We start from the raw sequence: 26,567 nt of genomic DNA, 5'->3' as shown, positions 1-26,567 counted from the left end.
CAATCATGCTACAGCCATAAACAAACTGATGATTTTCAGTCAAAAAATGGACCTAGAAATAACTCTGGTACAAGTACAAGCTATACAATACCTCTAAATCATCATAAATTTGCAAAGCACGACCTAAAAATGAATTAAAAGCTGATATACCTTGATGGCATCACCAATCAAGAAGAAAATGATTGAAAAAAGTAGGTGATTCACCTTCTAAGCCACATGCCTCACTTCATCATTGGTACGACCCAGCTGTACAATAGTATAGTCCCAAACAACATAAAGTCTTCCCCAAATTTGTATAGACTATTTTAAATATATCTGGAAAACCCAATTCAAATAATAGGTATCAATACTTTGTCAATATCAAATGCATTAATCTCAGATTGATACAGCTCAGACAAACTGTACAACCAACATATGAGGTTCAACCAGCACTCAAACACCTCAAAAACTCCTTTGAACTGAACAATCACAATCACAAGGTTAGAAAACTAAAATGTAAATTCAAAATACATCAAATGACTCCATTTCGCACAAACCTATAACTTCGCTTGCAGGCACAGCTCTGGCCTCTATCTAAAACCACCCAAACCAGCTAGGTGGCTTTTTGTCCCTAAAACCAGCAATTTTGAGAGGGTTTTCATCCTCAAGAAATTTGGAGAAGAACACAGGTTCTCTCAACACATAAGTGTTTAGTCCTTACAGTGAGGTTGGTAAACTCATGGATAAACAAAGACATCCACACGTACCAACAATTCATGTAACAGAACATTAACATATATCAAAGCATAAATAACAATTACAGAACAGCTATGGCAGAATAATGATATCTTTATTGGATTCTCAAATATGCCCGTATAATAATAATTTGCCGAGGTTCCATACATACCATATATAGATTCAACAGTTGGCCAAGTTGCCAACTGTCACTAACTACCAACTACCCCATGGGAACCTCTCAGCGACTCATACATAACAAAACATAAACACCCAAACCAACTATAAACTAACACGTGTTATTGACCCCTAACATCAGCCCCCCCCCCAAAAAGTAGTCGTCTTCCAAACGACTAAGACAACAGGAGCCGGAATAACAAAACAAAAGACTAAGACTGAGGAGGGGGAGGAGGCGTCCCTGTCGTGGTCGAAGAAGAAGGTTGTTGCCCTGTGTGAAGTCTGAGGTTCTTCTCCGCAATTAGCTGCCGCTCTCGTGCCTTCTTGACCATGTGTGCGACCTCCAATATTTTTTTGTCCTTCTGCTCCATCTGTAGATTAAGGTCAGCCACCTCTGTTGCCAGTGCTTGTGCCTCCTTCTCCTGCATGCTGCAACGGGCCTCATAAGTAGTCACCTTTGTCTCCAGCTCAATCCTCAGGTTCTTCTCTACTGCAGCTAACTTCGCACGCTTCTCCCCTTCCTTCTCCAATTTTGCTACGTACAACCGCTGGGTCTGTTACTCTATCTAACTCTGTCACATCTGTAGGTAGACATTCCGAAACAATCCTTCCATACTGCACAAGGTGGCTCCCAAGGTGCCCACTCCCTCCACCAGTCGCATGTATGTCCACTCCTGTACCATCTCCGGCATACTACTGTCTGGCCACCCTTGCTGCTCAAAGTGGCGTGCAAACTCGTCTGCACATCTGGAAGCCATGAAGTGGCACAGCTTCTCAGCGTCAGCTAAGTTGCTGACATCCATCTGTCCAATCAATTGTGCCATTCCTTGTGCTATATTTGAAATCCCTTGGAGCTCCCCAATGAATCGCTGGAGCAAGCCTGCTGGATCGCTAGGGTCTGGCGGGGTGAGGTGAAGACCTACCATTAGTCCTTCGGACCCGCTCTCCTCGACATTGATAATCTTCAGGCCATGTCCACCACCTCTAGTTGCTTTGTTTTGCTCCTCTGCAGACATCCTCTCATCCTGATCTGTGATAAGAGTGGTCATATGCTGTGTCTAGCTCCGTCCAACTGCCATGGCGTGTGGTGAGGGCGAGGTGGGAGGGTGAGGTGTGAGTGCAAATTGTCCCAACCACCCGTCCAGAGATGCATCTATATCCTTGTCAGTCAGTGTGTCCAATACCACCAACTCCTCCAGACCATCTCCTCCTGCCATCGGTACATCCTCAGACTCATTTCCCCCTGCTGGTACTGTACTAGTACCCGCCTCATGTACGACTGCTTCTTGTACTACTGTCTTCGCAACTTCCTTTGGTATGGCTACCTCCGGACTATGCTGTACGGCCTCCTCTGCCACCGTACGGTCCATCATTCCTTTGCCGCCTAGGTCACTACCCATACAGTCAGTTGGCCTATTGGTATGCTTTGCTGTTGGTACAGCTTGTGATTTGAGTACGACCAAACTGATCTACGACAATGACACTCGTCGTTGTGCCGGCGGTTCCCCTTCATCAATTCTCGTGAACAACACTCCTACTGGTCTTACGTCGCCTATCGGGCTGGCCACTATAAGTGCTTCCTGCGATACCAAGTGCGCTAGAGGGGGTAATTTGGGGGGTGTAAATTTCACCCGTGTGCTTTTCCACTGTGCTCGCAGTCCTCCATGCTGCTCTTCCTCCTCTTCCCCTTCCTGTTGTTGCGATTCCGCTTCCTCTTCTTCCCCTTCCTGTTGTTGCGATTCCGCTTCCTCTTCTTCCCCTTCCTGTTGTTGCGATTCCGCTTCCTCTTCTTCCTCTCCGGTTGTGTGTGGTGCCATGCGGAATCCTTCATCTCTACTCTCTTGCTCCTCAGTTTCTTCAGCCTCCTCGGAATCTTCCATGCTGCTGTCCTCTTCAACCTCGACTGACACGTCCAGCTTCCTCCTCTTTGCGGGTTGTATGGTGTCACCAAGAGTGTCCAAATGGGCATAATAGTACATGGATGGTTTATTGGGTTCCACCCTGCCGCGTGGTTCAAAAGTACCCCACATCTCTAGAGGTACTTGTAAACGTACGGCATCCAGGAATAGACTGATGGCGTGGTGGCACATATAAAATGTTTTGTGCTCCAGTTTGAGGAAATCATGAATCCTCTCAGCTAAAAGTTATCCCCAGATGTAAACTTTTCCACACTTGATGCCATTCATCAACCCTATCATCCAGATGGCTATATCGGATGCACGACTGGCCCCTGTGAGTCGACTTTTTACCAAGTCCATTAGCATCCTCCATTCCCCTGGTGCAATAAAAGCACGTTTCAATCCCCTACTGTCAGACCAGGAGCTCTTCCATTGCTCTTCTATCAGGTCATCTCTGCATACCAAGTCCAGCAGCCACTTCTTTTTCTCTTTGGTGAGCTTCTTGGCGGGTTTTGCTGCAGATGCTCCCTTCTCGAGTATACCAAATACCCTCTTGAAGTCTTTAGCCTTGAAGGAAACCCGTACTGTGCAGCCCTGGAACTGAATGGAGGCCCTTTCCTGGCAGTTGTATCCAGACACCATGGTCCGCAACACCAGTTCAAAATCCTTGATATTGAATGACGGCATCTGAATGGCATGGTCCACTTGTGCTTTCCTAAGAGAGTCCTTTATCACATGGTCGGGAGGGGTTTCCTCCCACCAAGCACGACATTCATTGCCAGTCACGCTCTCAAAGGCCACATTCTCGGCAGTGATTCCTTCCGGATCCTTTTGTACTTTTGGCCTGATTTTGGCTTTCTTACTACTGTTGGTTGGGTCTGTAGCGGTCATGGTTGCACTGTAACTGCTTTGCACTGTGTCTGTTTTCCTGTCTTTGTCAAGTCCTTGACCATTATTATAACGGTCTAAAAGTGTGACATGCCAATTTGTACGGATCATTGTACCAACTGTTGCCTCGACACTGTACGGATTGGTCCGTACACTTCCCTTCCCTAACCGTGCGGCCTCTTCAACTCGCGCAAACTCTACACGCAGGGCTATACGGATGGCACAAATTTTTATGACCTTTAAATTTTTTATGCAACTCTTCTTTGCATGTACGGACATCGAGCGATCTAGTTCCTTCCGCTATTGATATCCATACGGGGTCATACGGTTCACTGACCTTGTCACGCGGTGTTATGTCTTCTACTGTGTCATACGGTACGATCCCCATACGAATTGCTTGCCTCACGTGTTCTGCAATGTACAGTAATTCTGTACGCGTCTCTATTGCTATTTGTCGTACGTCGTACGATATGTCTGCTTGGTCAGGTCGTACACCGTACGGATTCACAACCCTTTGTTCACTGTGTTCCTTGCTGTACAGATTCACCTCCTGTGCCCCTCCTCCTTTGTCCGTACGTGCAAACCGTACGCTATACGGATTGAATGTTTGTTGTGCCTCCTCATCCGTACGAACAGTATGTACACCGTACGGATTGCTTCGATGTACCCTGCCTGCTCTTTCTTCCCTTTTCGTACGGACAATCTATGCTATGTACGGATTCACTTGCTTGCTTTGTGCCAACCGTACGGGTAATCCGTACATTGTGCGATGTCTTTGCTTCTTCGCCTGTACGTGCACTGTATGGATTTGACTTCTCTTGTGGCTGTACGAAATCTTGCCTTCCCTCTCTCAATTTTGTCCTGCTATCGAGTCTGCTTCTCCTTCTCTGACTTCTTTCCTGAGATGTGTACGAATGGGCTTCTTGGGGGTCTTTATAATCTTTTGTCAGGGTTAGGGTTAGGCATAAGTATTTTATTAACTTTTTATAAAATAATTGCCTTCTTATCAATTGTATTTTTCCCTTACTTATTTCCATCACTCTTGCCTTACACTTTAATTTTTTAATGCTTGCTAACCCTGGCCTTTTTATTTCTTCCATATACTTTTTTTTTCAACTTTTAATACCCTCTCTCTTATCAATTGTTTTAAACTTTTTACTTGACAATATTTTTTAAATGCAACTCTTCATACATTCAGTTTACCAAGGTGTCCCGGGGTTAGGTTATGTCGTTCAAATCGCCCTTTGTGATCCACAGGGTAGCTTATTGCCTTTGCGAACATTGCTGAATGATCTTTTCGCCCCCTTAGTTTCCTCCTTGTTGTACGGGTACTTGATTTTTTCCTTGCTCTTCCCTTGCCACTAGTCCTGATTTCCATCCACCTTTTGTTTGGTCCTTGGTCAGCGTCCTCGTCTTCTATGTTCCTGTTCACTCCTGAGGGGTCATCTCGAGTCCTTAGCTTTATCTTTGAATCGTGCAACCACATACATATGTGCGGCATCCTCCTGTAGCATTCTTGTGCACAACACGTCCCCACATACTCCAGGTCCCATATCTTGTCGACTAACGGAGCGAGTCCCACCCCGTTATACCGCCCGTCAATGTAGCGGCCTCCGTACTGTTGGTACCATGTTACTTTTTCTCTGTCAACCTCCAAAGGTCTTGCAGGGTTAGGGATCACCCGGTATAATGAATTTGGTCCGGTTTCTAATTCGCCTGGCTGGGAGGCGATGATGAACAAGTCTTCCATTTTCAGCACCATCTTTAAACATGGACCTAGAGTTGCTCCGTACTCCTCTAGGTCAAGTTCTTCCTCCAGGTCTATAGGTTCCTCCTCTTTATTTGCATTCTCGACTTTCCTTCTGGCTTCGGCTGCTTCATCAATATCATATGCTATGTACCCTTCTTGAAGACCCTCATATGGGGTCTGCTTCTTCCAATGTCCTGAAATCTGTACCCACACAGCTGAGTCCCCAAAATACACATTTGTCAGGGGTTTATGGATCTTGGGAACCACAACACCTTCCACCCGCTTCGGCACAAGCCGTTCTTCCATGGCTGTAAGAGGCTTCGCCCAATCTGCATCCCTTCGATAGGACTCTGCTTCCACCACCAGGTCTTCTTCCACTTTCCTATTCTGGCCGATGGTCCAGTTTCCTTTTGTAGCGTACCCCAGCATGTTGATCCCTATCACAAGTTTGTTTCGTTCTCTGTAGACTTTCAGTTTCGAACCATTCATTGGGTCCCTGATTGGATTGTTATCCAAGGTGGATAGCTTCACCACTGCGTTCTTGCCGACCTCTCTGATCTTATAGGGTCCGAGACAACGAACTTTAAATTTCCCCGGTTGGAGTTCGTTCCAGTCGTCATAATTCAAAACAAACTGCCCCGACCAGAAGTTGACCCGCAATAGGTGCTTGTCATGCTAGCACTTCCGCCGTCGCTGCACTACCTGCGTTGCCCATTGTGCCATCACCCTCTGTTCGTCCAGTTTCACCAGGTTGTCAAGCCTTGCACTCAAGCTCTCTTCATCACTGAGTCTATTATCCACCACCACCCGTAGGCTTGGTACGGTGTACTCGACACGTACCACTGCCTCCTGTTCATACATGAGCTGGAACGGGGTATGCCCTGTAGTGACCTTGTAGGTCATGCGGTAAGCCCATAGTACTACTGGTAGCCTTTCCTCCCAATCCTCCTGCTCCACCCCACACAACTTATAAATTATTGACACCAATACCTTGTTGGTTGCTTCTGCTTATCCGTTAGCTCGGGGGTAGTACAGACTAGAGAGATTGTGAAAGATTTTGAACTCTACGGTCATGGTACGGATTACTTGGTTAACAAAGTGCACTCCTGTTGATGTGTTTTTTATGCACATGCGAACACAGAATAAAATACCAAGGTATCTTATCTTCTCTTGAACAAAGTTTCCCCGAACGCTGAAGATTTCGCCTAAGGATCAATCAAGGCAACTCCAAGGTTCTTATATGTAGGGTCTCTACGTGTGGATAAGCTCTGTTGGTGTGATGTGATTTTGTTGGTTTCACAAGGGGACTTACATCTGAATGCCTGAGTGTCTGATTTGCTAGAGCTCAAGTCCTATCTACTGGTAGGAAGATAAAGAAATATCAAAAGATACAGGGCTCAGAAAGTCTACTCTAAGACCTAGAATGCGAGAAGATGGATGAATGACTAGTTGGAGTCCTATTGGGTTGGGTCTCACCATCAAGCTGAACAATTCAACACCAACTCAATGCGATCTTCTAAGGGATGCTTCGAATATATTCAAGTCGTACACCATCAGACACTGATCACCATTCAAGATAATGCATGAACAATAGACGTGTAACGACTCAAGATTAAGCTCATTTTATGCCAGTTGACCACACAGGGCGCACTTACAGTCAGCAAGAGGTTAGTGGTTTGGACTAGGCGGATTCCACGCGAGTGCATTTAGTAACTTCATTCAATCTAATTATTTACCATCTAAAATGAAGATTCAACAAGAAACCATGCATATTGCAAGAAAGAACATGTTTCACCTTAACTTCAATGAAAATGGAGTTCATTTACAATTTAGGCAACAATTTCTTGCCTTCTCCTAATCTACTTTAATTGCTATTCTATTTGCTATTAATCATTAGCTATTCTAACCTCTATGAACTAACTATTAACCTTTACAAATGAATAGGCAGAGCTTTATATAGAGAGCTCCTTACATTTCAATGGCTCTGATTGATTTACAATCAATGGCTAGGATTACAAGATAGAAACCCTAATTAGGGTTTTTATAACAAACTCCTTTAGCCAATGATAAAATTACATTTCATGAGAATGGACCAATATATGTCAGGGGTAGGTACCTCGAAGTTTGTGTTATCACTGGTGAGTCAGGTACATTGAATCTAGACATGTTGAGGTGGAGCTATCTGACTAGAGGAACGGTGACTAAGACGCCACCTTGTCTGGTACCTGCTCATGTCTCTTTTGATACTCAATTTGGTGATGCCGAGAAGCTAACTTTGATTAACTCTTCTGAAAGTATCTGCTTCTTCAACGTACCCTTGCACTAACTTTGGTTGATCTTCTTTTGTCCTTGATGTACTTGATGGATGACGTACCTCTCCTTGACCCTCCTGTGTTTGATGAGGCCTCTTCATGGTCAATTCACTCCTTCTCTAGTAGCCCATCTTGCCTTGAAATGTTTACAAGATCCTTCTCTGTCATCTTGTGATCTCTTTGAGGATAGTTCTAACACATTGCTTGCAATTGTTGATCATTCGAAGTCCTTCAATTTAGTAGCACCTTGAGTACCTTCTCATGCATCCAAGGCGTCCTTAGTGATGATGAAACTTGAATAGGTCCTCCTTGTCTGTTCTTCCTTCCAGCCCAGTCTTGTTGATCTGCAAAACAAACAAAAGATGATTAAGAATACATGACATATTCATTCTAACATAGCATTTCTTACCTTAAATCATCAACAAGAAAGCATTAAGATCAACTCGCTTTGGACCCTCCCCAAGGGAAGGACCTATAAGAAAATGCGCTTTGGATCCTCCCCAGCGACAGGACCTATAATGAGATTCGCTCTGGACTCTCTGGAAGGGTCAGGAGTGAAAATTGACAAAGTTGCTCAATTAGACCTCATTTTCAACATTATCTTACCAAGATCAAGTCACTTGCCTTCAAAATTGCTTAGGAATAGGTTTTGCTCAAGGACCTAGGCAAAACATTAGACCTCCTAGGGATTTCGCGCTGGACCCTTCGGGTCAGGAGTGAAATTTGCATTTTAGCCCAAATTTCATCATCTCTTTGCCTCAAATCTCTTCTCAAGGCAAGAATACATCAATCTTCCCTCAACTACGCCATAGGAACAAAAACCTTGGTTTCAAAGATGGAGCGAAATAGAGGTTTTAGGAATTTCGCTCTGGACCCTTTGGAAGGGTTAGGAGCGAAATTTGCATTTTAGGCCCAAATCCTCCACCTTCTCACCCCTCAATTGCTTCTAGGCATGATGACATCCTAGCTAAGGCTCTAAGGCACAAAATTAGTTCAAATTTGAAACAAAGGGAGGATTCTATAAAATTTCGCTCTGGACCCTTTAGGAGAGCGAATTTTGTCTTTTACCTTCAAATCCATCATTGCCTTTACTTCCATTCACTTCTTAAGGCAAGAATATATCCATCTTCTCTCAACCATGCCTTAGGAACTAAGATTTTGACCTCAGACAAGGAGAAAATAGTTGTTTAAGAAATTTCGCTCTGGACCCTTTGGAAGGGTCAAGAGCGAAATTTGTCTTTAGGCTCAATTCACACTTCTTTTCCTCTCAACTCACCTCAAACTTGACTTATCAAATCTCCTCTTATCATAATCAAGTCAATTCCCCATCTATTAAGCTCAAAACAAGGTCCTTTTAGTGCATTAGGCAAAATAGAGAGTCTTGCTAGGAATTTCACTCTGGACCCTTTGGAAGGGTCAGGAGCGAAATTGACATTTTGCTTGATCTTCCTTCACAAAACTCCATTTCTCATCCTTTAATCATTAGAAACAAGTCTTTTGCCTTCAAAATTGCTTGGGAATGAGTTAATTCATAGGTTTGAGCAAGATATAATGTTTTATAAAGAAATTCGCTCTGGACCCTTTGGAAGGGTCAGGAGCGAATTTGCTCAATTGGGCTCAATTCTCATCCTTTTTCACTCATCTTTGCTTTAGACTTGATCCTTGATCCTTTTCTCTGCCATGCATGACCACCATTCAATATCCCTAGTGAAGAAATAAGCTATTAGGAGGATTTCGCTATGGACCCTTTGGAAGGGTCAGGAGCGAATTTTGAAATTATGCTCAAATCCTTCACTTTTCATCACTTCACTTTGTTTCACACATCAATAGTCTCTCAACCACGCCATAGGGATAAGGTTTATGAGGCAAATTAGGACCAAGAAGGGAGATATAAGGAAATTCACTCTGGACCCTTTGGAAGGGTCAGGAGCGAAAATTGACATGTTAGTCTCTCTGTCAGGATTCATATATGGAATATAACATTTAAGTATACGAAAGAAGAATTTCTTATACTTCAAGTTATATTCCATATATATTGTCAGGATGTTTGAGAGTGGTTTCGGACCTCCATGAGTTATAATGCAAAATCTAGTTTTTGGAGGATTCTTCAATTTTCCAGACAGTCAAATTTCAGGATTAGGATGACATTCCAAACTCAGCCAAATTTCAAAACATTTGAGGATCAGGATGACATTCCAGACTCCTTAAGGTGAATTCGCTTTGTCCTTGATGTAAGGGATGGGACCTAGGAGGACATTATGCATTCAACGAAGGTTTGATTTAGCAACTTGAAGTGCGACCGGATAGTACACAAAAAACACCCTAGGAATGATCTAAATAATCCCTAATCACTCAATTGACCTGACCTCTTGAGGAGATCCACCTCAATCCCTTCAATGCAAAGGCTAAGACACTAAAACGACTAACGACTAACGACAAAACCAAAAGGGCTAACCCCAGAAAGCAAAAAGTGGGGGTCCCCATTTGCAATGGGGCAATGTGTGAATATGTCACAACAACTACCCAGTCACTTGTGATTTGAAGGGGTATCTCATACCTAGTGACGATCTGTTCATACAAGAATCGTGTCGTACTTAGAGCCGTGTTATCTAGTAAGACTCTCGCTTCTGCCCACTTAGTGAGGTATTTTGTAGCCACTACAATATATTTGCACCTATGCATACTGCTTGGCTTCAAAGGTCCCACAAAGTCTAGACCCCATCGTTCAAATAGCCCCTGTGGTTGAGAGGGAAGGAGGGGCATGAAGTCCCACTTGAGTGGTTTTCCTGCACGTTGGCAAGTGTCACACCCGACCACCCACTCCCGAGCGTCAGTGTGTAGAGTTGGCCACCACAAACAAGCCAGAAGTACTTTCTGCGTAGTTGCATCTGGTCCCATGTGTTCGCCTGCTAACCCGTCATGTGCTTCCTTCAAGACACTGGGGATTTCCTCCTCCATAACACATCTCCTCATAATTTGATCAGGTCCCATTTTATACAACAAGCCATTGATCAGTTGGAAAGTCTTACTCTTCAGTGCCAGCTTCCATCGTTCCCCTGGAGGCATCTCCTTTGGGAATGTGGAAGTAGAGAGGTATTGGCCAATCTTCTCGTACCACGATGGTAGCACTGCAATCTGGAACAAGTGTGCATCTGGAAAGTCCTCGTTCACCCCTTCGGTCGGCTCTCCTGACTTGATCCCTGACAGTTGAATGGGACTTCCCTGGTCGCACAATAATGGTGAAGGTGAATTCTTGCAAGAGCAGCAGCCATCTACTTACCCGACCTTGGATGATCAGTTTATTTACCAAGTACATTAGTGCCTGATGGTTCACGTAAAACGTGAATGGAGTAGCCAACAGGTAGTGGTGAAACTTTTGTACCACGTACACCATCCCGACTGCCTCCCTCTCCGTTGTGCTGTAGTTTCGTTCGACCCTTGACAAAAGTAGGCTGGTGAAAAAAACGGGGTGATCTAGTCCTTGCGTCCCTACTTGTGCAAGGGTAGCACCAATAGCGAAGTTGGAGGCATCAACATGTACGTAAAACTCTTTATTCCAATTCGGGTACACCAATATCGGTGCACTCACCAACCGATCTTTCAATTCCTTGAAGGCTCCTTCCTGCTCCGTACTCCATATGAATGGCTCTCCATTCCTTGTCAGCTTGTTTAGGGGCCAGAAGACTTGTGCAAAGCCTTTGATAAATCTCTGGTAGTGGCCAACGTGGCCTAAGAATGACTTCACCCCTATTACATTCATCGGATTCTAAATGTTGATGATCACTCCTATCTTATCTGGGTCTGTCTTTAGACCTTCTTTACAAACAATGTGGCCAAGGAGCTTTCCTTGCGGTACCATAAACCTGCACTTCTTCAGGTTAAGAGCTAGCCTAGCTTTCCGACACCTCTCCATACATTCTCTGAGTGCCTTCAGATAAGTGTCCTGATCACTGAAAATAGACCAGTCATCCAAGAAAGCCCTGAAGTTCCCTACGAACATTTTGTCAAAGATGTAACCTTATTCTCTAGAAGGTTGTCGGTGCATTACATAGCCCGAAGGGAATGCGATTGTAGGCATACACCCCCTCTTCCACCACGAATGTGATCTTTCGCTTATCTTCTTTCGCAATACTTATCTGATTGTATCTTGAGAACCCATCCAGAAATGTGTATTCTCGTGCCCAACTACTTCTTCCAGAATGTTGTCCGTGAATGGGATTGGAAATGAATCCTTGATTGTTACTGCGTTTAGGTACTTGAAGTCTACGCATATCCTTATCTGGTTAGCCTCCTTCTTGAGAGAAATGACTATTGGGGAGACCCAGTCACTTGTTTCCACCTTAAATATAATCCCAGCCTCCAACATTTTGTTGATTTCCTCATTCACCTTGGCCGCATAGTTTTTGTTCATTCTATATGGGCTCCTCTGTACGGGTTGGGCTCCTGGTACGAGGGATATGCGATGTACGCACAATTCCGGAGGTACACCCTTCAAGTCCTTGTAGGTCCAAGCAAAGACATCCTTGTATTCCAGGAATATCCTGAAGGTCGCCGCGTTCAGTACGGAGTTCCAATCATCCCCTACGAGTATCACCTGCGGGTCCTCATCCTTGCCTAGATTGACTTTTTTCACATCCCTTTCCTCGTACTTGATAGGTTTGCCTCGTTCAAACCGGTGGGTTGGTGTGTCATCCAACCGTGCCATCCCTTCCTGGTACCTACCGTACTCCAGGGGAAATGACTGCTCTTTCATACTACCACTTGATTCCCCAATCTCGCATATTTGCAGCATGTGGCACTCTGGGTGGAAGACCTCATAGTCCTCCATCTGCCAATGGAAGAGTCTGACCAATGAACTAGTTCCATCTTCAGAGCATCCGTCCAGTTCCAGCAGTCCTTCCTCGTTGGGTTCCCTCCCTCCTCTGTCTCCTTCGAAACCCCACTCCCATCTATTTGAATCCTCCGAGTCGGAGTCAAACGACGCAAGCTCTTCACTGACGGCCTGGTTCCTCAGGTCAATCACATACTTATGACCTTCACTCTCGATTGAGAGTGTATTCTTCTTCCAGTTATGATTGGCTCTAGCCATGATCAGCCATCCCCTTCCTAGGAGGGCGTCATACACTTTTCTCTCCAGTGGAATGACTATGAAGTCCAGAAGGAATTGTTGTGTCTCGATCACCACCTTTTGTGCCATGAGAGTCCTGAGGGGTTTGATGCCGTGTTGATTCGCACTGACGAGGTGGAATGTTGGTGGCCAGAGGGTAGGTTTGCCAAGACCTCTCCAAGTTTCTTCCGGTAGCACGTTGACTCCAGACGCGCCATCCACAATGGTGTTTGTGAAGTTTTGTCCCATTATCTCCATCTCCACCACGACAGGTTTCCGTCCAATGCTTACGGTAAGCAGCATAGGATCTATGCCATCCGTACCAGGTTCCATCACCGGAGCCGTACTAGATGGTCTTGTCGTCGTTCGGTGTTCCTGGTCGACGGTGGTGTCACCGACTGCATTTATCAAGGCCATCCTCAACTACGGCATGGTCTGTAGGAGGTCGGATACTCGTACGGGTATAGTGGTCTGTAACATCTGCTTAATGATAGTTTTTTTCCAGTCCCGACCGAAGTGGGGTACTGGTAGCCGAATACGAGACCCTCCATTCTTCTGCCATCACACGTTCAATATCTGCCCTGGCTTCCTGAAGTCTTTCCTTCTTTGTACAAGGGTCAGGATACATGGCTTTCTTGTTTTGCAATCTTGTGATTGCCAATACACCTTCCTTCGGTTCTTTTACCTCCAACATATTCACCCCTTTTTTCTTTGGACACTCTGTGTCCTCGTGATTCCCCGAACCACACCATTTGCACAACAAACTCCTTGTGTCATCTCCATTTTGGCATTCCCGCGCAAAGTGACCCCATTCGTTGCATTTCTAGCATTGGATCATGGGTCGTCCTTTTGCATCATATTGAATTCTACTCATCGGCATGTTATTGTTGGACCTGTTGTTATCCCGCCGGTTGTTTCGGTACCCTCTAGGAGAGGTGTCCGAGTTTGCTGCCGGCTTCGGAGGTGTCGCTGGTGGTGTGACTTGGTCGGGTTGGGCGTAGAGCACTTGTATGCTCCATGCTTTCAAGTTGTACAGGCATTCCTTAATGGAATGTCCCATTACTTGGCAAATGTCACAGAAGGCTTTTCGAGGGCAACTCCCCTTAGTGTGCCCTTTTGTCTTACAGTCGGTGCACCATAGTTCCTTCCCTTGCCATTTTCTTTGTCAGCTTTTAGTTCTTTCATCATCCTCATCATATCCCTTCAGAGTGCTTATACGGTCTTGGATTCCCCGTCGTTGTCTTCATCCGTACTATCACCATCGCTCACCCGACGCTTCCCTCGGGATGTCTTATTTTCACTCTCAATATCCATCGCGCAGTTGTATGCTTCATCATACGAGGGTGGAGGGACCACCTTCATCTTCCGTCTGAGGGACGACACCAGTCCTTCAACAAACCATCTCTTCTTCAGGCCATCAGCCGGCTAGTTCTCCATTTTGTTGAGCAGTTCCCTTAGCCTTCTGTTATAGCCCCGCACACTCACTTTTTCCATGCTTGGTATTATAAATTTCCGCCACGATTTCATTGTCATCCCGTAGGAGTTTAAACTCCTCTTGGAAAGCCTTCTTCAAGTTGTTCCATGATGTTTTGTAGTGGGCATCCAGATCCGTATACTAGTCAATTGCTATTCCTCCCAGGGTGGCCGGAAATGCCTTCAACCAGTAATCCTGGTCGTCTTGGCCATTTGCCTCCCAAATGGTCATGCATGTCTTACAATGTCGTACGGGATCCTCTGACCTGTCGCCCATGAATTTTGGAAGCTTCTGTTTCTCTGGAGTGTGTGCCATTGTTTTCATCTGGAGGGATTTATGTAGCGCCTGGAAGTTATTATATGCTCGGAAGGTATTATGTGTCTGGAAGGTACCGTACGCGTTTGACCTGGTTGGACCCTTGTCCGCAGGGCTTTGGTCACCCTCGCTCCTATAGTCCCTCCTTCCTCGGGTTTCTAGGTCTGATCCTCCTATTTTGGTTTCCTTCGTCAAGGACAAATTTCTGATGCGGGATAATGTCGTTTCAAAAATATTGGTGATCTCTTCGTGCAGATCCCGTACCGCCTCCTCTCGTTCAAAATTCTCTGACGGACTACTCTGCGACTCGGCTCTGGAGTCTTCTTCACTTGACGTCGAGTGCGGGGCCTGGTCGACGAGATCTTCCTCTGCTACGTCTGGAAGTAGCAGGTTCCTGATGACCTCCTCCAACTCCTTCCATGTACACGGTCTTTGTCTCTCCCGACTACGACTCCGACTCACACTCCGACTTCTACTATGTTCCTCAGGGCTCCTTGAGTCAGCAACTTCCCTTAGCCATCGTCTCCGCTCGACCTATTCTTTTGTGGAGGGATCTCCATATGGTTCCCTTGTCTACTCCCTCAATGGTAGTGGTACGTTTGTCTTTGTTTGGTCGTAGGGGCATTAAGTGTCGAGGGTACGGCGTCGGCTTGTATCCCTTTCCTCTTCCTCCCTATGGTTCCGCTCTTCGTACCTTTGGAGTACTTGTTGCCGACGGAGTTCCCGTGCAATTTCCTCTCTTCGGTCTTGGAGTGCAATCAGATTTCTAGCGAGCAACCTTGGAATACTTACAAGCAGATCCAAGACGAGAGTGTTGACAGTGAGTTCACCACGTACCGTGCCTTCAAAGATGGCTCTCTCCTGAGACTCCCTCTGCACGTACTGCGTGACCGACACGTCCCACAACTCTACCAAGTCTATCGTCAACTGATCCTCTCGTGCCTCTTCCGCAGTACTTTCTTCGTGTGTGTCACTGTCTACGATAGTTAATTGCTGGTTGAATGGTCAGCCCATTAATTCCTTCCGCCTGCAGCCATAGTTATCTCCAGGTTCGTACAGGCAACGACGCCAAAATGTTTAGTCCTTATGGTGAGGTTGGTAAACTCACGGATAAACAGAGACATTCCACATGTACCAACAATTCATGTAACAGAACATTAACATATATCAAAGCATAAATAACAATTACAAAACAGCTATGGCAGAATAATGATATCTTTATTGGATTCTCAAATATGCTCGTACAATACTAATTTGCCGAGGTTCCATCCATACCATCTAGAATTGACAGTTGACCAAGTTGCCAACCGTCACTAACTACCAACTACCCCACGGGAACCTCTCGATGACTCATACATAGCAAAACATAAACACCCAAACCAACTATAAACTAACATGTGTTATTGACCCCTAACAATAAGCAAATATCAATTCACATCTAACCTTTCAAATGAGCTCTCATCCTCCTCTTATAGCTTTTTTGGAGGGAAAATATCAATAATAAAAAATAATAATTTCCTTTTTCCTCTATAAAGACCTTTTTGAAAAATAAATAATAATCCAATATGCAAAAAGACCCCCATGCCTAAGTGTCCAGTTTGATCCACAACTTATAACATCTTTTTAATAAATGATTACACCAAGTGTTTTCAAAAATTTCAATATTAAACAACTTAGTGAATAATTATTTAATAACTCAATAGATTACCCAAGTTGTCATAGACTCATAAGTATCAAAATGACACAAATATGCAAATTTTGACCATACCCACATGTCCATGAAGTCTTAGGATGGAGGGATGAAGCAACCGGGTGACTTTCTAAAATTATCAAACCTCTCCAAGAAGTTTGGAGAGCTCCCAAAAGATCGAAAATCAATTGTAAAAGCATTGAGAGGCTTACCAAGATCAACTAAACTCACTGTCAAGAACATCTTTGCAAGACTCATCTTGTTCTTTCCAAGAACTTTGGAGTTCTCCCTTGCTAACCAATTAGCCTACGGGAAAACTCAGAAAATCAAAATAGGCTAATTGTCCACAAACCAATTTTTCTTAAAAAGGGGACATTACACCCCACGTGAGGAGTGATCTGATGAAGGTTTTTTACTAAACGAGTTATTTCATAGTTGTTGAACAATCTAGGTCAACTCATACAGTTTGTGTTTTTTACCTAAGTTACCGATTCTCCTGAAAATGCACCAGGTCCAGGTCCTCGTTCGGCTTGGGTTCGACCTGGGTTCCACCCGGGTCCTTCCCAGGTGGTCAGGTTCCCTGTGGGTCCCCGGGTGAACCCAGGAGGACCCGCGTGAACCCAGGCCCGTGTGTTCCCAAAAACGGGGCCCGTGGGTCAAAAAAACAATAAAAAAGACTTTTTAAAATAGTTTTTTAATAATAAAACCCTAATTCGCCCCTTTATGACTTTTTAAAAAAGACTTGAAACTTGGATATTATCTTTTTTGTAAATTATGAATATGATATTAGACTTTAGTTATTAGTTTACTGATTACATTTGCGATATATAAATATTTATTGGCATTGGCAATTATGGATTTATGATTTAACATTTATCATTTATGTATGGATTGTATATATTGAACATATATATAATATGTGTATATATATATAATTAATATATGTGTGTGTGTGTGTGTGTGTGTGTATGGACGAACCCGAACCCATACCCGTACCTGTACCCAAGAAATTTATTTTTTTGCCGAATCCGCGAATCTGTACCCGAATCCGAACCCGAACCAGTAACTTAGTTTTTTACCAAAGGTTGGAAGCTTTCTTCCATTGCTTGCTTCACCTTACTTTTATCTCATTATGTCTCAGTTACCATTGTCAATAAATCTCTGTTCTGATAACAGTCATAAACCTAGAAAAATCTAAATTGGAATTGATAAAATTCAGGAACAAAAAATTGCCTATGAATTTTCAAAATATAAACTAATAAGATATGAAATAGAAAATAGACTTAATAAGTAGACTTTTCCCAATAACAAGTTATAGAACATTGTTTAGATTACATCCAAAAAACAAAACACCCAAGCTAGAAGATGAAATCTCCATATTTTGAAGACAGTAAATCTTCAATTAAGTGTGAAATCTTTTAAATTCATTCCAAATAATGGCATCCTTATGACAATACACATTTCCATATATATAGGCAAGAAAACCTTCGCTAGCGATAAGAAATTTTGTTTCATCATAAGAAATCTAAATAAAAAGTAAAACTAATCTTTGTTTCATCATAAAGCAATCTAAAAATTGCTATAACAAATCTATCTACAACATCTGCTTGGCTTTATTTGTTTTAAACCTCTAAACAAAGTAAACCTTGTCTCTTGCCAATCTAACAATCTAAACTAGAACAAATTCTGTCTTCATATCATCCAAACTTATACATTTGCATGGTTATTGTGATGTCCCCATTTTTTACCTAGAAAGTAAAAAGCAATGCACAGTTGGGTGATCAAGGGTGGCAGCCTTGATAACAAAATTTTGAATAGTTAGGGTTAGAAAGTAATAAAATGTACATAGTATCAATAGTAAGAGTTATGATTTGCGTAACAAACCAATGTATGGAGAGGCGTATTTATGGAGCAATATGTCACTTCGATATTCAAGAGATGCAACCCTTTATGTTGCAAGTGATATATTGAGGATCAATCTCATTCTAGGAGAGCATCACGAAGTTCTGTATTTTATTTATTTAATCCAGTTCGGATTTTCTCTCTAAAAGCAGACCTGCCATTAAGGCATACCAAGGTTGCATAAGGAGCAAAAGCAGAAATCAAGAAAGGCACCCACACTTGCATGCTTCAATTGTCACATCAGGAACAGCAGTCCATCAATTCGTTGCAAGCAATTATCTTCACATCAGAAACAGCAACTTTCAGATCTGCATATCTCATTGATTATATCAAACATAGCAGCAGAGACAACAAAGATCATTGAACAATTTTATTGACATATTTAGAAGAGCAATCAAATATAGTTGCAGATTGGAAGACCATAAGCAGCATATCTCACAAAGACAGATCAGAAACAGCAACCTATCCAATCGACATCCCTTATCAATATTTGTGAAAGGGAAAGTTTATAAACATCTTATTCACTTAGCATTTACATATTGCATCAATTAGGAGGAGCACGTGATATTGAAAGTGTCAATATATCTGTATAATTGTATTTGAGCTATTGATTATATAATTCATAATCTTAATCTGATATTATAATCTATAGTTAGTACAAGGATTTGAAGTAATTGTCTCTTAATAGCAACTTATCTAAAACGGGACATTACAAGTTGTATCAGAACTACTGCCAGACAGTGGGAAAACCTTTCAGAAGTGCAGAAGATGAGGACAATTCAAGAGTTGCTACAATAATAGAATGAATCCATCCATAGCACAATATAGCAACACTCAAGAAAAACTGACTCAATTATTGAGCAGGCTAACACAAATAAACAATAATGGCCACAAAAGAGACAATAGAAATCAATTCCCCAACATTTAAACTCCAATTAAATACATGTCTACAACAAGTTCAAGATTCCCACCTAAGGTGGAACATCAAAAAGTCAATGAGCCCACAATTGATCTACATGAGCAATTTTGACAAGATTGGATAAAAGGAGGATTGCATCATGATATGTCTCTAGAAGAATACATAGAGTTAAGGGTAAAGTACTCACCTAAAGAACGCAAAGGTCATCACCTTGACGTAAGGAGACAAATTGAAAAATGTGATTACAAATTGGCATCAAGAATTTCACAAACGATAACATTAGAAGCTTGGAAGGTTGTCACATCAAAGGAAGGAGTAAAGTATAAAGACTTAGAAAAGCTTAGTCCAATTCATCAAGCACAACAAGAAGCAAAGAATTCGAACATGATAGCTAAGCACTTCAATGAGTTAGAAATACCAGAAGAGGAAATAATTTTCAACACCCTTAAAGGGATAGAAGCAGTTGACTCTTCATGCATTTCTTATATCACAAGTGAATCAAGTACGTGGACTGATGAAAATCATGAGTTTGATCTTACATCATCTCAAGGATCAAGCCCGGAGGATGATATAATAGAGATTGAAGCAAGGAATCATAATTCAGATTATGTAAAGTTGTTCAAGGATATCAACCAAAATTCTCTTTCACCTTCCAAAGAAGACTTACCATTCCTGGTTGTGGGTGAGAAGAGTAATGCTTCTAGTGCAATAAAATCAGGGATCACTTCTTGTATCCAACCCCATCACCTTGAAGTAGATAAACAAGGATAGATGACATTGAAGGTATGGAGAGATGAGATACAAAGGTTAGTAAACAAAGATAGAATAGCAGCTAGATGCCATGAAACCCTAAATCGATACCAGCCCAAAAAGGATAAGTTATTGGATGTGCATGAAGACCTACATGTAACACTAGACCCTTCAAAGGACAAGAATACAAAATGAAAAGAGGGAATAGTGAAATTAAGGAATCACTCAAGATAAATGAGCTCTATGACTTGAAACTTTACCTGAAGAAATGAGATGAAGAAAAGTTGGAAGAAGTTAAGTTTGGTCTTAAGAACAAATAACTTCAATCTATTCATAATCCTTTGTTTGAAATCAAAGTAGACAAAACTTATGACAACCCACTTTTTGAATGGAATAGTAAAGCTCTATTGGGTGCGCATATAAAGTTAATGATGAACACAAAACTTGGGATCCCGGTGCATCCTTAATCAATGAAGTACAGAGACAAGCTTGGAATAAGGCAAACCCTAGCAATAATCACCCTCCAATCAAACTACAAGAGATTGCAGTTCAGAACAGGGTTCCTACTTTTGAACAAAGACTAAGCATTCAATGTTTTAGGAGAAGTAACCTTTCTCATATGCATCCTACACAAAGCAGTTATTGTTGCATTGTGGTGACATCAATTAAGGACCCAATGGTTATTGGACCATGGTGCACCTTATGGAGGTTAATTATAAGAAATCCTACAAGCACCATTTTGATATCCACCTCCACCACAAAGAATGATCACTCATATCAGCAATCCAATAAATTGATATACAATCCCTCCTACAACATTACAGTGGATACAATAGATTGGGAAATTCGGAATTCTCTTCTTGACACCTTCAGAGAATATGAAGAGACTTTGATTCTAGAACTGAGCAAGTTCTTTTCTCCTTTGGCCAAGAATAATATCTATCCCAATTTGGAATTAAACAACAGATATTTCTTGAGACTTTAGACAGGTGGAAGGCAGTTTAGAAACCTGATTATTGTAATCAGAGTAGTGCAGCAGTAGTATGGTGATTTGCTCCCAAGATTAATTTGGAAACCCAGAAACAAGATAACCCATGAAGCGTATAGTGAAAGTGCTTCTAAAGAGAATGGGAATGTTCTACCTCTTGACAAAACTATTCAACAAGACAATGCTTTGAAAGTTTGGGATCCAGGAATCATGGTTTTTAAATGCTTGTGGGCAAGCATCTCCAAGAAGGGAAGACTGTAATCTCCCCATCTTTGACCTAGAAAGTAACAAGCAAAGCACAGTAGGGTAATCAAGGGTGGCAGCCTTGATAACAAAATTTTGAATAGTTAGGTGTGGAAAGTAATAAAATGTACATAGTATCAATAGTAAGATGTATAGTTGTCTATTGTAAAACAAGGAAAATAATCTTGTCCCAAAGAATGATAAGGATAAAGACAAGAAAGAAAATAACTGCACAAGTCACCAAGCCATAAAGACTTCCAAGCATCCAGGCTTATATTGTCGTAAAGATGACCTTGCTAATTAACCATCTTATGAGTGTATGAAGTTGATCTTCCATCAAAAGAGGGCTTCAAGGATATGCAACATCTCAAGCTACAATATGTCCAGCATAATAACTTCAAACCATCTTACACACATGATCACAACCCTACCATTACACATATAGATCCATTAAGATCAACACATGCAATAATAGGGTCATAATAAGATGTTCATAAAATGGTTCAATATCATCAAGACAGCTGGAAAATGGTATAAAGATATTCCAATGATTATACAACTCTTCGATACCATGTTGTCAAGAAACCTTCAGCCAGATCAGAATAAGCATCTATATAGCATCAATGATAAATCAAGTAGCAATACTTCACACCTTTGAGTTCTTATCAAAGGCTGACATATCGATTAAAAGAAACACGAAGTCAATAGCCTCCCATTAAATAAGATGATCGCTCCCAATTGAAGACTAATAATCGAAGGTATCAAACGCAAGATCAGTGATCAATTACAATGCAAGTCAAGCAGCTATTCACTATAACAATCATCATGGCATTCCAGCATACAATCAGAAGTTAGTCATCAAGTCTTCATGAGCATCGATATAATAAGTAATCAATAATTGATTAAGTGGAAAACAGTAATGTTATCTATGAAGTCATTTTGTTAAGCATCGATTAAGGGAGAAGATAGCAACTTAAGTGATAACTACGATTATTGATTAAACGAGTGAGTTAATAACAAGTAAAGAGATTAATGACATCGAGTACTCAAGAATAACAAATAACCATTAACTATGAAAGAAGGGATTTATTAGTATGCATCGATTAATGATGATGCAGCAACCTGGGCAATAATCAAAGATGGACAAATTAATATCAATTGTGTAAAAGACCCGATTTGGTCATGACGGTGGACAAATTAGATAACAGCAACTTAAAGATAAATATTGAGCATAAGCGATCTAGTAACAGCAATGAGATAATGGTAACAAGTCAACATTAAGAGTTACGATTTGCATAACAAACCAATGTATGGAGAGGCGCGTTTATGAAGCAACATGTCTCTTAGATATTCAAGAGATGCAACCCTTTATGTTGCAAGTGATATATTGAGGATCAATCTCAGGAGGGCATTGTAGAGTTTTGTATTTTCTTTATTTAATCCAGTTTGGATTTGCTCTCTAAGAGCAGACTGCCATTAAGGCATACCAAGGTTGCATAAGGAGCAAGAGCAGAAATCAGGAAAGGCACCCACACTTGCATGCTTCAATAGTCACATCAGGAACAGCAGTCCATCAATTCGTTGCAAGCAATTATCTTCACATCAGAAACAGCAACTTCCAGATCTGCATATCTTATTGATTATATCAGACATAGCAGCAGAGACAACAAAGACCACTGCACAATTCTATCGACATATTTGGAAAAGCAATCAAATCTAGTTGCAGATTGGAAGACCATAGGCAGCATATCTCACAAAGACAGATCAGAAACAACACCCTATCCAATTGACATCCCCTTATCAATATTGGTGAAAGGGGAAGTTTATAAACATCTTATTCACTTAGCATTTACATATTGTATCAATTAGGAGGAGCAATTGAAAGTGTCAATATCTCTGTATAATTGTATTTGAGCTATTGATTATATAATTCATAATCTTAATCTGATATTGTAATCTATAGTTAGTACAAGGATTTGAAGTAACTGTCTCTTAATAGCAAGTTATCTAAAACGGGACATTGCAGTTATAATCTCTAATATCCTTTATTCTCTTTTTGGTCCTCTCGTAAGTTAAGTCTGGCACACTATGTCAGATAAATATATGAATTCCCTAGAAGAAGAGAATGCAAAACTTATTATATTGCATTCAAATTAATTAAGTTTCCATTTTTTTATTTTTTTATTACAATTACATGCAGCTGATAATGAGAAAGTGATAAGTTGTATGTAAATAGCACGCTAGGCAAATGTGCAAGGAAATAATTACCAAGCAATTAGAGAGTAGGTACACTGAAAGACTAAGAAATTTAATAGTATGCTTATTAAGATACCAGAAGTGACAATCAAGGTTTTGTCATCTATAGCTCCCATGTACCGTAGCATTCCATACTCAAGCTCAGCAAACCCCTGCACTAAAACAAACTTACATATAAAAATTTGTGTGGCACTCATAGAGAATATCACTTTTAAATGGCTAGAACTAAATGCATACTAGCATACCTATTTTTAGAGAAATATATGTAAAGTATGCCAAGAGATATTTCTAATTGATACATAACCTTAATTCAAATGTAATTGTAATTAATTGCTTAACGTAACGTAACTCAAATTAATTTCTGTAAATATCAGTTACATAAAGGCTAAAATAAAATATAGTAAAGACATTGGCTGTCTATTGTTAAAATGCATCCTAAACCAAATACATCCAAACTAGAGTTCCCAAACTTGCCACGAGTCAAGCGAGTTTGCCGAGTTAGTGAGTCGAGCCAAGCTCGGCAAGTTTTGACAACTCGTGACTCGGACTCGGCGAGTTTTTCTCATAACTCACCTAACTCGGGTGAGTCGGGCAAGTTATGGTAAAACTCGCCAAGTCCGAGCTCCAGAACTCGCGCCGTGGCATGTCAGACATGACAGACAGAGAGGCTAAGGTTGTGGCTATGGCAGAGGAGGATAGAGCACGATCCAGCATTGGCACAACTGATGTTGTTCATTGTGGCACCTCACAGGCGGAGACTATGGCTACTCAGTCATCCACGACCTACCTTAGACACCTTTGTAGGAGGTAGACAGACTACTCTAAGGCTGAGGCTGAGGATGAGCTAGAGCTTCTATTTGATGATGTTATAGTGTCTTTAAGCTTTATTCAATAATGGGTGCATGAAACAAGTTTTAAATCGTTAAAAATCTCTAAATTTCAAGGGTTTTTTTAATTTTGCCGAGTCATAGCCGAGTCACGAGTCGAGTCGGCCTTGCCGAGTCCGAGTCTGGGAACTTTGATCCAAACACAAAGGACTGAAATTAGAAATTCAAAGCACAACAAAAGGTAATTGCATTGAATTCATAAGTATATTTTTTATATTAATTATTATCTAAGCCTTTAAGCCTGTTTTCTTCTCGTTTTCCGCTTGCAACTTGTTTGTTGTTATTCATTTCTATACAATAGCAATAACAATAATATTTGTATTCAGGTTTTTATGAGATTCAAACCCATTTCAATTTTTAATCTTTCAAAGAACACTAGGTTATATTTATTAAAGAAAAATCCATTACTTACTTTCATCCACTGAGGACAAAGGCTAGCTATGAGACATGAAAAAGAAAAAGAAAAATGAAAAGCCAAACAAAATATGAGACAGAATCATGAGTCAATTTTATTTACTTATTTGTGCAGTAGTTGTACTTGGATTGTACAAAAATTTTACTACTTTATTTTGGGAACAAAGAGAGACTTATAACCAACATTTTGGAATAATTTTTTCACCATTTAAATGACCAGGACTAAATTTTTTAGCATTTGTTGTTTCAAACTTGTAATTTGGATAATATAATTCAAAACACAGTGGATACATGCCTTAAAACACAAGGCAATAGTTATTAGCTACTTGACGGTGAATAAGGAATTTGAAATCAATCAAAGTTAGGAAAAATTTGAAAATCAACAAATATAAAGGAATCTTATTAATTTTGAATTTTGTCATTTGTAACCATCTGAGAAGCGTTGTAGTACTTTTCATGAAGAATATAGACTTCAAAGTTTAGGTTTCTACACAATTTCATTCACTATGTTGTGCACTATTTATGCTAGCTTTTGTTTTCACAATATATCTGGATTGTGATTTCCTTAGATGATGTCAAAATTCCATGCATGTTTCAAATGAAATGATCATCTGGTTCTTATGCATATGTTGAAATTTAAGAATACGTGAATAGGAAAGTGCACCGGAGTAAATATTTCAATGCACAATTGATTCCCCCATTGACAAATTGATTCCAATTCATAATAAGGAGATTTATCAACCCATCCATCTTCAAATAATTATGATGTTTCATAAATCTATATTAAAATTGGAAGATTTAGAAGCATTTCCATGAGTCATTTTTAGGGATTTGCAGTACTGGTCCATTTTAATGTATCATTTTTTTTTACTGAGGATTATAGAATTATCTCCTACAGGAGTCCAAAGGAAAATGCAAAATTATCTCATAATTGATAATCCACATGTGGCACCTTGATGGCATTCAGTCGTAGTCAACCTATATAACAATGCATTATGCAGATATTAAAATAATATTCATAATTTATTTAGGGGGAAAAGGTAAGACTAGAGAAGATGAACATTTTGTTTAGGTATCAAACAAAATCTTTCTGACTTATCAAAAATTAAAGAGACCGTAATGTCCCCTTTTTGCTCCTAGTCCGATGTGCTTCATGTTAGCCTATTCTTAGGTTCCCATAGGCTTTTCAACTAACTTACCGGATTTTGTAGGTTTACCCCCGAATCAGAGCCCGGTGCGATTCGAGGCCTGCTACAAGTCAGATTCACCCTTGGGTGTGCCCCAAGTGCGCCCCAGGCGACCGAGTTCTCTGTGGGTACAGATCAGCCGGACCCATAGGGAACCTGGCCACCTGGGGCGAACCCGAACAAACCCGAGGGAACCCAGCCACTCGGGGCGAACTCAGAGAAACCCGAGGGAACCCAAGTACGTGGGTGACAAAAACGGGGCCCACGGGTTAGAAAGTGATTTTTTAAACTTAAAAACAATTTTTTTAACTTTTATTTTTCCTAAAACCCTAACTCCACCCTAAAGGTGCCTTTTTTTTCTCTATACACTCATTCTTCTCATTTTATTTGCATCTTTCAAGTTTTTTTTCTCTCCCAGCAGGTTTTGAAGGTTGTTGCATTTTTCTTTGAAGGTGAAGGCTATAGAGGTGTGAGACACACATCAAAGGCATAGAAATCGTTGGAGAAGGAAGATTTAGCCATCAAAGGTGAGTGAATTGGAATGTCCCCTTCTCCGCAGTGATTAGTTCAGTTGGCCGTTAGCCTAGTTCGGAGGCCCGTAGGCTAGTCGGGAGCAAAAATTAGGGTGTTTTCAAGGGGTATATGTGGGAGTTTGACAGTTTGGATCCTAGATTGCTTTTGGGTTTTCAGAGAGCT

General features: G+C 41.3%; 1 protein-coding gene across 3 annotated transcripts in view; it reads right to left on the bottom strand.

Moving 5' to 3' along the window:
• Nucleotides 1-26,567, bottom strand: part of LOC131061493 (5-formyltetrahydrofolate cyclo-ligase-like protein COG0212) — a 73,794-nt gene that overhangs the window by 13,941 nt on the left and 33,286 nt on the right. For 2 of the 3 annotated variants that reach the window (XM_057995192.2, XM_057995191.2), the window contains exon 4: nt 23,460-23,535. In XM_057995192.2, coding sequence (XP_057851175.1) covers nt 23,460-23,535 — 76 coding nt within the window. Of the gene's footprint in view, nt 1-22,439; nt 22,752-23,459; nt 23,536-26,567 lie in introns of those variants that run through there. The other variant, XM_057995193.2, reaches the window with a different exon arrangement.

Source organism: Cryptomeria japonica, chromosome 8, assembly GCF_030272615.1.
Source record: "Cryptomeria japonica chromosome 8, Sugi_1.0, whole genome shotgun sequence".
Classification (NCBI taxonomy): Eukaryota; Viridiplantae; Streptophyta; class Pinopsida; order Cupressales; family Cupressaceae; genus Cryptomeria; species Cryptomeria japonica.
The sequence above is the reverse complement of the archived record's forward strand: the minus strand, read 5'-3'. Positions and strand labels throughout refer to the sequence as shown.